General features: G+C 39.1%; 1 protein-coding gene and 2 pseudogenes across 1 annotated transcript; 2 read left to right on the top strand and 1 right to left on the bottom strand.

Annotated features, from left to right (window-relative positions):
* Positions 1 to 4,388: 4,388 nt before the first annotated feature.
* LOC120179970 lies at positions 4,389 to 9,186 on the bottom strand (annotated as a pseudogene).
* A 597-nt stretch (positions 9,187 to 9,783) lies between these two features.
* Positions 9,784 to 11,456, top strand: LOC120179904 (annotated as a pseudogene).
* Positions 11,381 to 12,626, top strand: LOC120179928 (probable mitochondrial import inner membrane translocase subunit TIM21). Its single transcript, XM_039185379.1, has 3 exons — positions 11,381 to 11,455; positions 11,562 to 12,182; positions 12,266 to 12,626. The coding sequence occupies exons 2-3, from the start codon at positions 12,039 to 12,041 to the stop codon at positions 12,548 to 12,550; spliced, it is 429 nt and encodes a 142-aa protein (XP_039041310.1). The 5' UTR covers positions 11,381 to 11,455; positions 11,562 to 12,038; the 3' UTR covers positions 12,551 to 12,626.
* The last annotated feature ends 651 nt before the right edge of the window (positions 12,627 to 13,277 follow it).

Raw genomic sequence — 13,277 nt, 5'->3', positions numbered from 1 at the left:
ATCTTCTGTAGTTGAGAAACCCAACTCACTGCGGTTCCTCCTAGAGTATAGACATACCCTGTAGTGCTTCTTTTGATGTCGACATTTCCGGCTAAGTCAGCATCTACATAGCCTGTCAGTATCGTATCTCCACCTTTGAAACAAAGTGCTTTGTTTGTAGTACCCCGCAGATATCTGAGGATCCATTTTACTGTTTCCCAATGTACCTTGCCCGGATTATTCATGTACATGCTAACAGCTCCCACTGCTTGAGCAATATCTGGTCTGATACAAACCATGGCATACATCAGACTTCCAATTGCTGAGGCATACGACACCTTCACCATGTGTGCACGTTCTTCCTCCGTCTTTGGTGACTGTTCTTTGGAGAGTCTAAAATGAACACCTAAATGTGTACTTACTGGTTTAGCATCTTGCATGTTGAACATGGAGAGTACTTTGTTGATGTACTCAGGCTGTGATAATATCAAAGTCCCCGAATTTGTGTCTCTCTTGATCCTCATCCCAAGAATATGCTTTGATGCGCCTAGATCTTTCATTGCAAACTGCTTTGACAATTTTTGCTTCAAGTTAATAATTTCTTGCATGTCTGAGTCTGCAACGAGCATGTCATCAACGTACAACAATAAAATAATGAAGTTATTGTCGAACGTCTTGATGTAACAACAATGATCTGCTTGACATTTGGTAAAACCATTGCTACTCATGAAACTATCAAACTTCTTGTACCATTGTCTAGGAGCTTGTTTTAAACCATACAATCTCTTCTTTAACCTGCATACCAGGTTTTTCTTGCCTGCCTTTATGAAGCCTTCTGGCTGCCTCATATAGATTTCTTCCTCCAAATCACCATGAAGGAAAGTTGTCTTTACATCTAACTGCTCAAGATGTAAATTCTCTGCAGCTACAATTTTCAACACCAGTCTGATTGTAGACAGTTTTACGACTGGAGAGAAAATTTCATTATAGTCAATACCTTCTTTTTGCTGAAAACCTTTGACAACCAATCTTGCTTTGTAGCGTTTGCTCCCATCATACTCTTCTTTGATCCTGTAAATCCACTTGTTGTGGAGTGTTTTCTTGCCTGGTGGTAATTCAACTAATTCCCACGTCTGATTTGACATAAGCGAGTACATCTCATCTTTCATGGAAGACTCCCACTTGACTGAATCCTCCACTTTGCATTGCTTCATCATAGCACTCTGGTTCACCATTGTCAGTCAGTAACAAGTAGTGCAAAGAAGACGAATAGCGCTGGGTTGGTTTAGGAATTCTGGAGGAGCGTCTCAGTTCTGGTGTGTGTGGTTCTTCTTGAACTGCTTCAGGATTGATCTGAACATCATTTCCAGAAATCTTCTCAAGCTCAGCAAATTCTTTTGTTTCAGCTTTGGTATTGGATCTACTTGATTCTATGGTTGCCCTGTCTTTGTACATCACATTCTCATTAAAAACAACATCTCTGCTTCTGATGATCTTTCGATTTTCATAGTCCCAAAACTGGTAACCGAACTCATCACCGCCATAACCAACAAAGGCACATTTTTTGGACTTAGCATCAAGTTTACTTCTTTCAGCAGAGTTTATGTGTACATAAGAAATACAACCAAACACTCCTAAGTGTGAAAGGTTTATTTCTTTCTTGCTCCAAACTTCCTCTGGTATTCTGCCATCCAAAGGAACTAAGGGCCCACGGTTGATCAAGTAAGCTGCAGTGTTAATAGTTTCAACTCATAGAAATTTGGGCAATCCGACATGTATCCTCATGATTCTAGCACATTTATTCAGAATTATGTTCATGCGCTCTGCTACGCCATTATGTTGTGGTGTCATGGGAACTGTTGTCTCCATCTTAATCCTATTGTTTGCTCACAAATCTCTGAATCTTCTATTTTTGTACTCTCCTCCATTATCAGACCTCAACCGCTTGACTTTCAAACCAGTTTCCACCATGGCTTTCCATTTTCTTAAGGTATCAAAGACTTCTGATTTCTTCTTCAGAAAATAAACCCACACATTCCTCGTAGAATCATCGATGAAGGTGACATAATATAATGAGTCTGCAAGAGATGGAACTGGAGATGGTCCTTATACATCAGTATGAACCAACTCTAACTTTTCAGCCTTGGGTGTCTTGCCAATCTTTGCAAAACTCACTTTCTTTTGTTTGTCAAAGATGCAATCCTCGCATAGTCCAACATCTACACTCTTTAGATCCGGCAGCTTCCCTTTTGACAAAAGTGTCTTCATCTCTTTCTCGCTCATATGACCAAGTCTTTGGTGCCATAAGTTTGATCTTCCATCAACATCAGCTGCAACAATGATATTCTCTAAATTTTATGTTACATAGAGAGTACCAATCTTCTTCCCACGAGCAATGACGAGTTCTCCTTTGGTAATCTTCCATTCACATCCTGAAAAGGTTGTGCTATATCATTCTCCATCAAGCTATCCTACAGAAATCAAATTTCTTTTGAGGCCAGGAATATGTCTCACTCCCTTCAGCTTCCAGGTGGTCTGGTTTGGCAACTTTAATCGGATGTCTCCTTTTTCGACGATCTTCAAGGTTTCATCATCGGCTAGATGAACCTTCCCAAAACCACCACTGACATAGTTCTCCATGATTTCTCGGCATGGGGTTGAGTGGAAAGATTCCCCTGAATCCAATATCCATGATTCAATCGGACTGTTAACGCTTAGAATCATGGCATCACTTGTCTCCTCTGTCACGTTGGCAGATTTCTGTCCGCTGATATTTTTCTTTGGTGCTCGGCAATCTCTTTTAAAGTGACCCTTTTTGCCGCAATTATAAATAGTAAAATCTTTCTTTTCTGTTCTTGATTTTCCCCTTCTGGATTTGGGTCTGCCACGATTTGAATTTCTTTCTGAAGTTCTCCCTCTGGACTCCGTGTGCAAGGCTGAGGAGGTTGATGCTTCACCCGATTCTCTTCGTCGAATTTCTTTACTCAATACCAGATCTCGAACATCGTCGAATTTCAATTTACTATTTCCCGACGAGCTGCTAACTATTGTAACAGTAGCATTCCAACTGTATGGTAGAGATGATAAGAGAATTAAAGCTCGAACTTCATCATCGAATTCAATTTCCACGAAACTCAACTGGGTTGTGATTGTGTTGAGTTCATTCAGGTGTTGAGCCACTGATGCCCCTTCTGCCATCCGCAAATTGAATAATCGCCTCATCAAGTGCACTTTGTTTGAGGCTGATGGCTTCTCATACATACTGGAGAGAGCCCCCATAAAACATGTCGTGGTCTTTTCCTTTGCTATGTTGAAAGCAACATTGCGGGATAACGTCAGTCGGATAACTCTGAGGGCTTGTCTGTCGAGAATAGCCCAGTCTTCATTCTTCATGCCCTCTGGTTGCTTTCCTGAGAGGGGTTTATATAGATTTTTCTGGTAAAGAAAATCTTCGATCTTCATCTTCAAAAAGCCAAAGTCCGCACCATCGAACTTTTTAATTTTCACCTTCCCTTCGTCTGCAGCCATCGCTCCCACTCGAATCTGGCTTCTTCGGATCGTTTCTGACAATTTGTGCGAACCACCGTGTATTATAACACCTCCGTCGACAAACTCATATCGCCGACAAACTCATCTCCGGTTGTTGGGAAATAAAACACGAGTAACGAGTAATTTCCCTATAACCAGATTAGTGAAAATGCGAAACAAAAGCGAAAGAATAATACCCGAAATTGATAACGGAGTTCAGCCAATTTTGCTTACGTCTTCGGACTGCTGCAGATCTTTACTAAGAGAGAAAATTTACAGGTATTTACAGAACACTCACTACTCACAAGAAAGCTCTCTAGTATTGGGAGAAAGAAACGATTTTGGGATGATTTTGAAACTAAATGAGCTAGGGTATTTATAGTTGAAGCTTAGGGACTAATCTTTGAAAATACCTTAAAGTGCAATGACTAAATGTGTGATTTAACCATTACAAAAAAAATCAACAATATCAGTCCCTTTTGACTTCCCCATTTTCAATGCCTACATTTGAAAATCAAGCCAAATATTGTTGAAAAAACAGCCCCTCCTTGTTGAAATTGCAACCCCTTTCTTTGACTTTAACAATTTTGAAGTGTATATACTTCCAAATTTCAATGGTGACGTTATAGGTTCTTTCACTTGAAACCATGAAAGATGACTTGAGTTTCATCTCAAGCATATGACATCTAAATTCTGATCATTTGTATCAGTTCTTAAAGTCGTTGATTTGATATAAAAAAAAAAGGATCAGTTTTGCTTGACGAGCTCTCGATTGTAACAAATTACTTGAAAAAAGTTCAACTTGGAGCAAGAGTGACCCTCCCTCCATTGATGAAACCATCGACAAAAACATTAACTTTATCATCCATAACAAAATAGTGTACCAAGAACAACAAGAATTTATGCTCGATGCTATAATTTAAAGCAACTAACTAAATCACAAAGTTACAAGCAAATTTATTGATCATGTACAAAGAAAGAGAAATAAGAAATTGATGAACGATGAAAATATATGCCTATTGATTCTGAGGGCCAGCAATGATTTCAGAGTCAATGGCGGCCTCTTCTGCAACAATTTCCATATCCACAGCACCATTCTGATCATCAGTCACCTGTTCACGAATTTCCTTATTACCACAATTTCCGTCTTCAACACTCTCTTTAAGTTCAGATTTAGTTGTAGAAGGTTCACTGTTACTAAGTTCTTTCTCACCTGAATCATCTGTTTCTCGAGCTGCAACTTCAGTAGTAGGTTGGCTGTCGCCATTATGCGTCGTTGTTGAATGCTTTTGGGATGTTTCAGTGCATTCAGCCATACCGTTGTCAACTGCCTTTGGTTCATAACCAAGATTGTCAACAGTTTCCGAATGAACATGATCTCCATATGATCGGAAACCAGCATCAGTTGAATGAGTCTTACTTCCGTTCTCATTCTCACTTTCTGATGTCACTGATATATCCAGATTCGGGGCACCGTAGGCTTTCCCGGGAGCAGGCATGGATGGCACTGAAGGTTCACTACTCTTGCTGCCGAAATCATCTTGATGAGTCGTTGTGCATGGCTTTGAAAGCTGTTCTGTTTGGGGAACCTCATCTGGTTGTGGATCCACAGCCATCGCACTTTCATGGCAATTTTTGTTAAAACTTTCTTCACATTCAACTTTAGCTCTTAAAGCATCATCATTGGAAGGTGAACTCAAATTAGGGCCCTTGTCGATAAAAGCTCCGTCTCTATGATCCAGGAAGACATTACCAGGTATAATTACCTTAGCAAGAGATGGTAATTCAGGAAGGTGAATAGCGGAGGGCGGGTCAACACCCATCTCAGAACCGTATATTCCTTCTTCAGCAGTCTCACCATTTATACCAACTACCCGATCAACCGATTCACTGCCGAAATCACTTGCAATACCAGCAGGAGACTCAGAGCAATCTGTGGAACCATTTTCGTGATTAGACAATATGTTCCCATCTACACGATGATCCTCATCAGTTAATCCTCTATTTTCTTTAGCAGAAGCCACCGGTGCGCTTCCTTGCTCAATGCTATCTTTGGTTTGTTTCTGAACTTCACCACCTAGTGAATTTAGCTGTTTCTGCACATATATTGCTAAAGAAACGGCATGATCACGGATCAAAGAATCATGAGGTGGGCAATGTAGCATGTCAATCAAAGCTTTGTGGTACTGAAACAGGCTGACAGAAGGCAAAATAGATCTTTTTTCATGGAAGACCTTTATGACCTTTAAGACGTGCTCACAAAGGTATCCCATATCTGCCCAAGAACAACCACAGATCCCAAACTGAGAGCCGGGGTTCCAAACAACATAAACAGTGTCTCGATCAAGCTCATCAGTCACCTTTGCAGATCTCCCTTCGATGGAAACGTCTGAATCAGGAATCTTCAATGCCTTCCGCCAAGATGTCAAACCACTTACCCACTCATCCTTCCAATACCGTGCAAATCATCTTTCCCCGAATATTCATCCAGCCAAAAGTAGGAATGCACTTTTGAACCCAACTTATCAACCAGCCAATCAGTGCGTTGGTATGCAGCAGGATCCTTCTCATTCAACAACCGGAGCTTCAGTTGATTGTGGTAAAACTCCATTGCTGCACAAGTCTCCAGGCTTGCAAGTGGAAGAGTTTTAAGAGAAGAGACCCAAGCCCCTGAAACAAGGAGAAAGTTATCATTTCTTTTTCCACAAGTTAAAAGGGTTTCACAAAGGCGAAAGATGCCTTCATCCGTTAGTGAAATATTTAAATCAAGAGTTTGGGAACAAGGATAAAGTCGACAAGAAGAAAAGGCCAAAGTAGAAACGAACCTATTCTAGGATACCAGACTGCTTTGAAGTAATCCATAAAATCCGAGCAATCAACAAAATCTTCCATGAACTTCTCAAATAAATCCACATTTCCACATCCTCTGCAAATATCATCAATAACCAGCCCAAGTCGTCTTGATATCTCAATACGCATCTCTGTCTCTGCACATCTCTTCACTAAGTTTTATGCCATGCGTGGCGGACCCGCCAAAAGGATATCAATATGGAGCACTCGAAAACATCCCTGAAAACAATGTAAAGTATTGAGTGACACGGAGCACATTACATCTATTGATAAAAGAGAGCAAATATGATTACCCTTCACTGAGTTTGAATGATGTAACCATTTCAATATGCCACTAAAGGAGTTCACTTAATCAAGCTAAACTAGGCTCTTCCTAGTTTAAATCAGAAGAGAAAAATGCATTCCTTCAGTTTGTTCCATATTTATCAGAATTACATCAGCAGAGGAACCCCAAGGCTAGAGAACACACAAGAGATAAAAACCAAGCAAGGAGCTGATGCACAAATGAACAATCTTGAAACAAAAGGAATAGATTCATTGCTTTAACAGAAACAAGGAAGTTGCCATTCTAATGCTACAAACCAGTGGATCCTAACTCTAATAACTAACGAAGGGAAATTGAAGAAATCATATGAGCCCATGCTCCTCAGTCCTTACCGTACAAAATACACAATAAAACAATATTATTAGCAATAGTAATGTAAAGTCAGCTGAGACAAAGGCCTCAACGCCATACCTAATTGTATGGACATTAATCGAAGGATCATCGACAATAAACCCAGCCAACTTCCAAGTAGGATCTTTCGTGCGAACCCTGTTGTATAGAGCCCTCATCCATCTATGAGCATCTACACTAGCAAACCTCGGGGTTATTATCCAAGCTACCGGGATTGCTTTCTTGTCTGAATTGAAAACAATGAGACTGTGTATAGGATACTGAAAATAATTCATAGAGAGCACAGTTAGATTCAAAGAGATTAGAAGAACTCATGGACTGGCAGTAACAGCTACAGTTAGAGGATTGAGTCACATAACGTAAGAGGTAAGTGGTCGGGGGAAGTCGAAGAAAGGAAAAGAGACAAACCTGAAGTTTATTTGTTCCAAACCTTGAATCAGAGGCAAGGAGGCTGTGATTTCCAAATCGAATCATTTGTTGCAACTGCCACTCAGTTTGAATGCCCAAGATAAAAGGATCTGAATCAGTGAAGTCCTCGTAGAAGAATACATAGTTCTGGTGGCTTTCAACCCACATGCTTACACTCACAGCATCATCTGCATCCAACTCATATGTAGAACGTCTAATGCTCCTCTCCTGTCTTCGAACATACCTGTGGGTCAGAAGGTCATCTCGGTTGTATGGACCACCCTGTTTCTCTACAGATTCATTGTGTCGCTGCATTATGGTCTCCACGGAGACCCCAACATGCAATAAAGATAAAACACGGAGGCGCAGATCCTCTGAGATGTACGGTGCAAACATAGCACGTGTGCCAGCTGCTTTTTTGTCCTGTGGCCCATGGCATGGCAACCCTTTCTTATCCACATGCTTGTCCTGGTTATATAGTATCAATGCTACTGACGGTTCAGCAATTAAGCGTTTTACAATAAAGTGACAGGTGCATCCTCTTTTCGTATTAGGTCGGCCAGCATTTGTCTTCTTAGGAATGTATGTATTTCGGCTGGGACGTACAAGACCCCCTTTCCTATGGTCATCAGGGCCAAATGAACACCAATACCTACAAGTTCAACAGTATAGATTTAAACACAAACAAAACCGTAAGGCAAGACCATTGAGCACAAGCTATCAAAAGATTTTTCAAAAAGAATAAAAATAAAACATAGAAGAAAAGAAGGAGAACCTACAAGATATATTCAAGAATACCATCAACCTTCGGCTTGTAAGGTGCCTTTGCCGTTCTCCGCCTTCTTGCTTCAACATGAAATTTAGTTGGACAATCTTTGTTAGAAGATTCACCCCTAACAAAGTCATCCACTCTAGCAAAAGGGATCAAAGCAACTCTATCTATATTGTCACGCCAACCTTCCACCTTCGACCATACAAGATCATGTGCAGAGAACTCCAAGGTTGGTGGATTTTGTACCGGAAGAGAGAGAATATGATCCCATCTAGCCATCTACATTAGAAGAGTCAGTGATTACACTACCTATCAGCAAAACTATTGCAATATTTTAACCATGGGAAAATCCCATCAATAATAAACCCAAGTTACAACAACCCCATTTTCCTAACGTTCATTACAAGACCATTCAAAATCACATAGAAATTATCATCAAGACCTCAGTTTATTGATATAAGTTGTGTCATGTCTTGGCAGAAATGAAAGAAACAGAAACCTGCAAGAATAATACTTAACTCAGGCAGCTTCAACCAAATTTCAGTGAACTTGGAGCATAATAAAAAATGAAAATGAACAAAAACAAAACAAGTGGGCGATAAACATCCCCCGAGGTTCTCTATCAAAATAGAAAAACCATTCAATTAGCCTCTTCAATAGAAAGGTTTTAAGTTTTTAATGTCCAAAGACTCAAAAAAATCCCATTCCTTCATTCCACCTCAATCATTACTCCCAGGAAACCAATGAAACCTTAAAGCTCCAGCTTTTTGCTCAACTAAAAGTACAATTACATGGAAAAAAAACATATTTTTGTGCACTATTAAGCTTACATAAGATACGGCAGATAAATAAAGATATAAAAATTAAGCTAAAGGTTTACCTGGTAAAGGCAGCTCAAACCGCTCCTTTTTTCCCGGCCTTTCTTTACCCAGACAACAGTCGGAAGGAGAGTAAGGGAAAGGTAAACACCCATTAATATTTCATATTTGCGGTAGAGATTAACCGTTTGTCATTATGTCCTTGAGAATACTGGGCCTTGAGGGAGGTTTATATATTTGTAGCAAACTATTGGGCTCAGGTTAGACCCAAAGCATGAGCCTTGGGTGCAATTTCTCTTCAATTAAACCTCTGTCGCTGGTGTTTCTCGCTTCCCCAATTGCCATCCCGTCTTTCCTCCTGGTTTATGCTTTTGAATTGATTTTTACCCATTGTTTTATTTGTTCTTCCTTGGTAGTCCAACAAGAAAGTATTTTTCATAGAGTTGTAGAAGAAAAGGTTTAAGCTTTGTATAGTCTGAAGAAGCAGATCATTAGGAGGTCTGTAATATCTAGTAAGAGCATAGGATGTAGTTCCTTCAGATCATTGGTGGAATCTAAGCTTTTTTTAATGATTTTGCATCAGCTGCTAAAAGGGTATGTTGGTGTATCCCACCATTACTGCTTTCTATGGGTAGTTTTCTATTTGGACATTACTGTTCTTTCATGATTTCATTGCTTTATTGATGTCTTCTTTTTGTTGCCAACAATATGTTGTTCTTTTGCTTGTGTTATTAGCTGATAAAGTAGTGGCAATGGTGAGTTTTATGTCAAATGTAGGTATACTGTTGCATAAATTATATATTATCACTAAAAGCAAAATGTCTCTGAGGCAATCACTTTTATTGGCTTTTTGCTTGTATGAGTTGTGCCTAGCCCTTTTTACTTGATCAATATGATTGCAGTATAGTTTTTGTATTCTTGTAAGAGTGTTTCTTAGATATATTCAATCTGTTATCAGTTGCTGAATCACTTCCTGATGACATACCGCAGTCTTCAGCGGATCAGAATTCTAGTTTTGAAATACAGTATGTGACAAAGGTGACGCGCGTGCTCTTTCTATTAACATTTTTTTTGTTCTCTAAGTGGCTGCATTGTGCAGACGTGCTTTCTATTCGTATTTTTTTCTCTCTACATAGCTGCATTGTGCAAAACTAAACGCTTCTTCTTTCTGCAGGGTGTAATTGAAGCTAACGGTTAGTTATTTCTCTTCTAAGTTTATCTTTCAACATTTACAGTCAATTTTTTTTGTATCATAGAATTGCTTCATGCATAAGTGACCTACTTTTTGAAGTCAATAACAGTTAATTTCAAGTTTGATTAGCATAAGGATAATTGTTATATTTTTTTCTCCGATATTTTTTTCACTATTTTATCTGACAATTCTGTCAGCAGCAGGCATTCCTCTTCCATTTAGAGGACAGTGTGTCAGAGATTGTATAGTTAGGTTTCAAGCTTTGGTTCCTCGCATAGAAAATTGTGGATTGAAGCTCATGTCTCCTTACTTTGTTAGATCCTTTGCATCAAGAACTTCAAAGCAATCGAAAGAAACATCTGAGGTTTGGATCTTAGCGTACATTTTTTGGCCTTTTGGTTCTTATCTCTGTTGGCTTTTAATAATTGGCAAAAATACTTTTCAAATTGCCTGTTTAGTTTGTAATTCTAATATGTAAGTGAGTTCATGTTTTATCCACTTAAATGGTGAGGCAACCTACGCCTAAATGCTGGAAGGATACAAAATAGGAATCTCTCCGAAAGCGTTGGGGATTTATCATCTTCTTTCTTTCCTAATTGAGCATGGAATTACTTAATTATTCATCGTACTTTGGTTTTGCGTAGCATAAAGATGAAAGAAAACATAAGCACTACTGAAGTTCATTTCATACCAAGTAAATTACGTTTATGCATGTGAGAGCTTAAGGGTAATTGTGTACAACAAGGGCAAGGACGTTTAAGGGTTTTCTGAGTTGTACTCATTAAATGCTATACGGGTTGACATATAATTGCCTGCATTTCTAGTTCTGTGAGCTTTATAGTTACTTGAATTTTCACATCAGTCGCATTGAGTTGTCTTTATCCTTTGGCAGACTAGAAAAGAATTATCTAACGTTGAAGATCCGTTTGGGGTTTTCTGAGTTGTACTCATTAAATGCTATACGGGTTGACATATAATTGCCTGCATTTCTAGTTCTGTGAGCTTTATAGTTACTTGAATTTTCACATCAGTCGCAGTTGTCTTTATCCTTTGGCAGACTAGAAAAGAATTATCTAACGTTGAAGATCCGTTTGATGCTCCTACATACAATACCAGAAAAGCCTGTGACATTTACAGAAGGGCTAGCTACATCTCATAATCCTTGTTGCGCTCGGTATTGCTGCTGCTGCTGGATATGCTGTCTTTAAGGAGTTGATATTTCAACCAAAATAGTAAGCTTCAAATGCCTAGTTGGCAATTGGGTTACTATTAAGCATGGAATTACTAAGCTTCTCCCTTGTGTTACTTGCACCCTAATTCCAAACCGTTGTTTTATAGGTATAAAGTATTCACCAGGCTCTGGAAAGGATTCAGAACGAATGCCAGGTTGTAAACTAGCTTTCTTGTCTTTGAACCAAGTCCAACACTTCGAAAACAGTGCATTGGAGTTTATCTCTGTTAATCAGTTCCTTATGGAAACTTGAAATGACAACAGTACATGTATTATCAGTTATACTGTGGATCTTCAGGCGAAGCATCTCAATATACATCTGCAGCATGAGCATCGAAATAACATCTTAGAACCCTGATTTGCCTTGAATAATAACCTGATAAATTATAACAATGAGCACTATCATCTATTTGCACTTATCAGGTCAGATCTCGGATGAATCCTGCGTATACTGGCTTGATAAATTATGAGTATGTTTCTGTTTTCTTGCATGTATATATGTGATTCGACAGACAGCCAAGCTATATGTGATTCTAAGCATTTTGAAGTATCAGTTAGGGGTTGTCATTCTAATTCTATGCCACATGGTATTACTTATGCTTCTGTCAGGTAGGGTGAGGATTGGCCAACCTATTACCGGGTATGGTCAAGAAACTAGGAATTGCGCTGCTCGCCAACGTATTCCAAACAGGATATATATGGATGAAAATGGCATCGAGCAAGTAGAGGTGACTCTCTAGTCTTTACAAGATTGTTAGGAAAAAAATCTTTTTTTTTAGATGTTTGTAACTTTGTTATCCATTTCAAACAGGTTAATTTCTATATTTGTGGGCCCCATGTAGCCGGAAAAGTTTTCACCGAAATGTTCAAGGACAAAACGGACAATAAATGGAAGTATACCTACTTGATCGTTCAGATCAATTCACCTTCCCGGGCAGAATTAATGCGGGAGTCTTATTTACCAGCAGCGGAGACAAGGCCCTTCGCAGCCATTAACATTGGGATAAACTTGTTTTTGCAGAGAATTGAAATGTTTCTGGATGATGAGCTTTGTTTTCAGTGTCCCCAATTTGATCAGTCACCAGTTGAACTCTAGCTCCCCTCTAGGGGTAAAATGTTTGAGATTATAGATTGATCAATAATTGTTCATTCAACTTTTACCCCTTGGTGAACGCATGGATTGAAATCTTAATCCTACCAGAATATGCTGGGTCAAGATTACACTGGTTGCAGTCAATAATAGTCCAGCATTGTAATTGTTTTTTTTTCCAGCCCCTCTCCACGTTCAAGGTGCCTTGAATGTTATTGGACGATCATGCTCTTATCGGATTCACGACTTGAAATTTGTTGTTGTGAACTTTAAATTCGATGAACGATCAATGTTAAAGAAGGTAAAGATTTTTTTTTTTACAAATGACAGATTTGAAACACAACAATTGCAACTTCTGGATGCTCAAGCTCCCATTGTGTGTCCTTAAAAGGGTAAATGATCTTAATCCAAGCTAGAATTCAATCATCCAACATCCTTGTGGATGCCGGAAAGTGAGTAGAAGCACCAGGAACAGAGAAGTGACCTCGACACAGTAGCCACTGAAGGGAATCAAACAGTGATCACCAGCATGAATCCAGCACCCCCATGAATTGAAACGGAATGGTTCACACAAGGAACAATTCGTTTTCGTAAATGATTTTGACATGACTTTAGAAGTAAATGGAAATAAACCAAAGTTATTGGTGATGTTTGATAACTAGTACATGATAAAAGCAACAAAGCATGGAAACAAAACTATTATGTGAAATGTAACATTTACTGTGATAGTTTG

The sequence above is a fragment of the Hibiscus syriacus genome, unplaced genomic scaffold, assembly GCF_006381635.1.
Source record: "Hibiscus syriacus cultivar Baekdansim isolate YM2019G1 unplaced genomic scaffold, ASM638163v2 tig00112471_pilon, whole genome shotgun sequence".
NCBI classification, from domain to species: domain Eukaryota; kingdom Viridiplantae; phylum Streptophyta; class Magnoliopsida; order Malvales; family Malvaceae; genus Hibiscus; species Hibiscus syriacus.
The sequence above is the reverse complement of the archived record's forward strand: the minus strand, read 5'-3'. Positions and strand labels throughout refer to the sequence as shown.

Excerpts from the sequence above, each read along its gene's own strand:
- LOC120179928 (XM_039185379.1), top strand. The coding sequence starts at position 12,039 with ATGGTATTACTTATGCTTCTGTCAGGTAGGGTGAGGATTGGCCAACCT. Across the intron at positions 12,183-12,265 it reads ATGGCATCGAGCAAGTAGAG|GTTAATTTCTATATTTGTGG; the intron begins GTGACTCTCTAG and ends CATTTCAAACAG.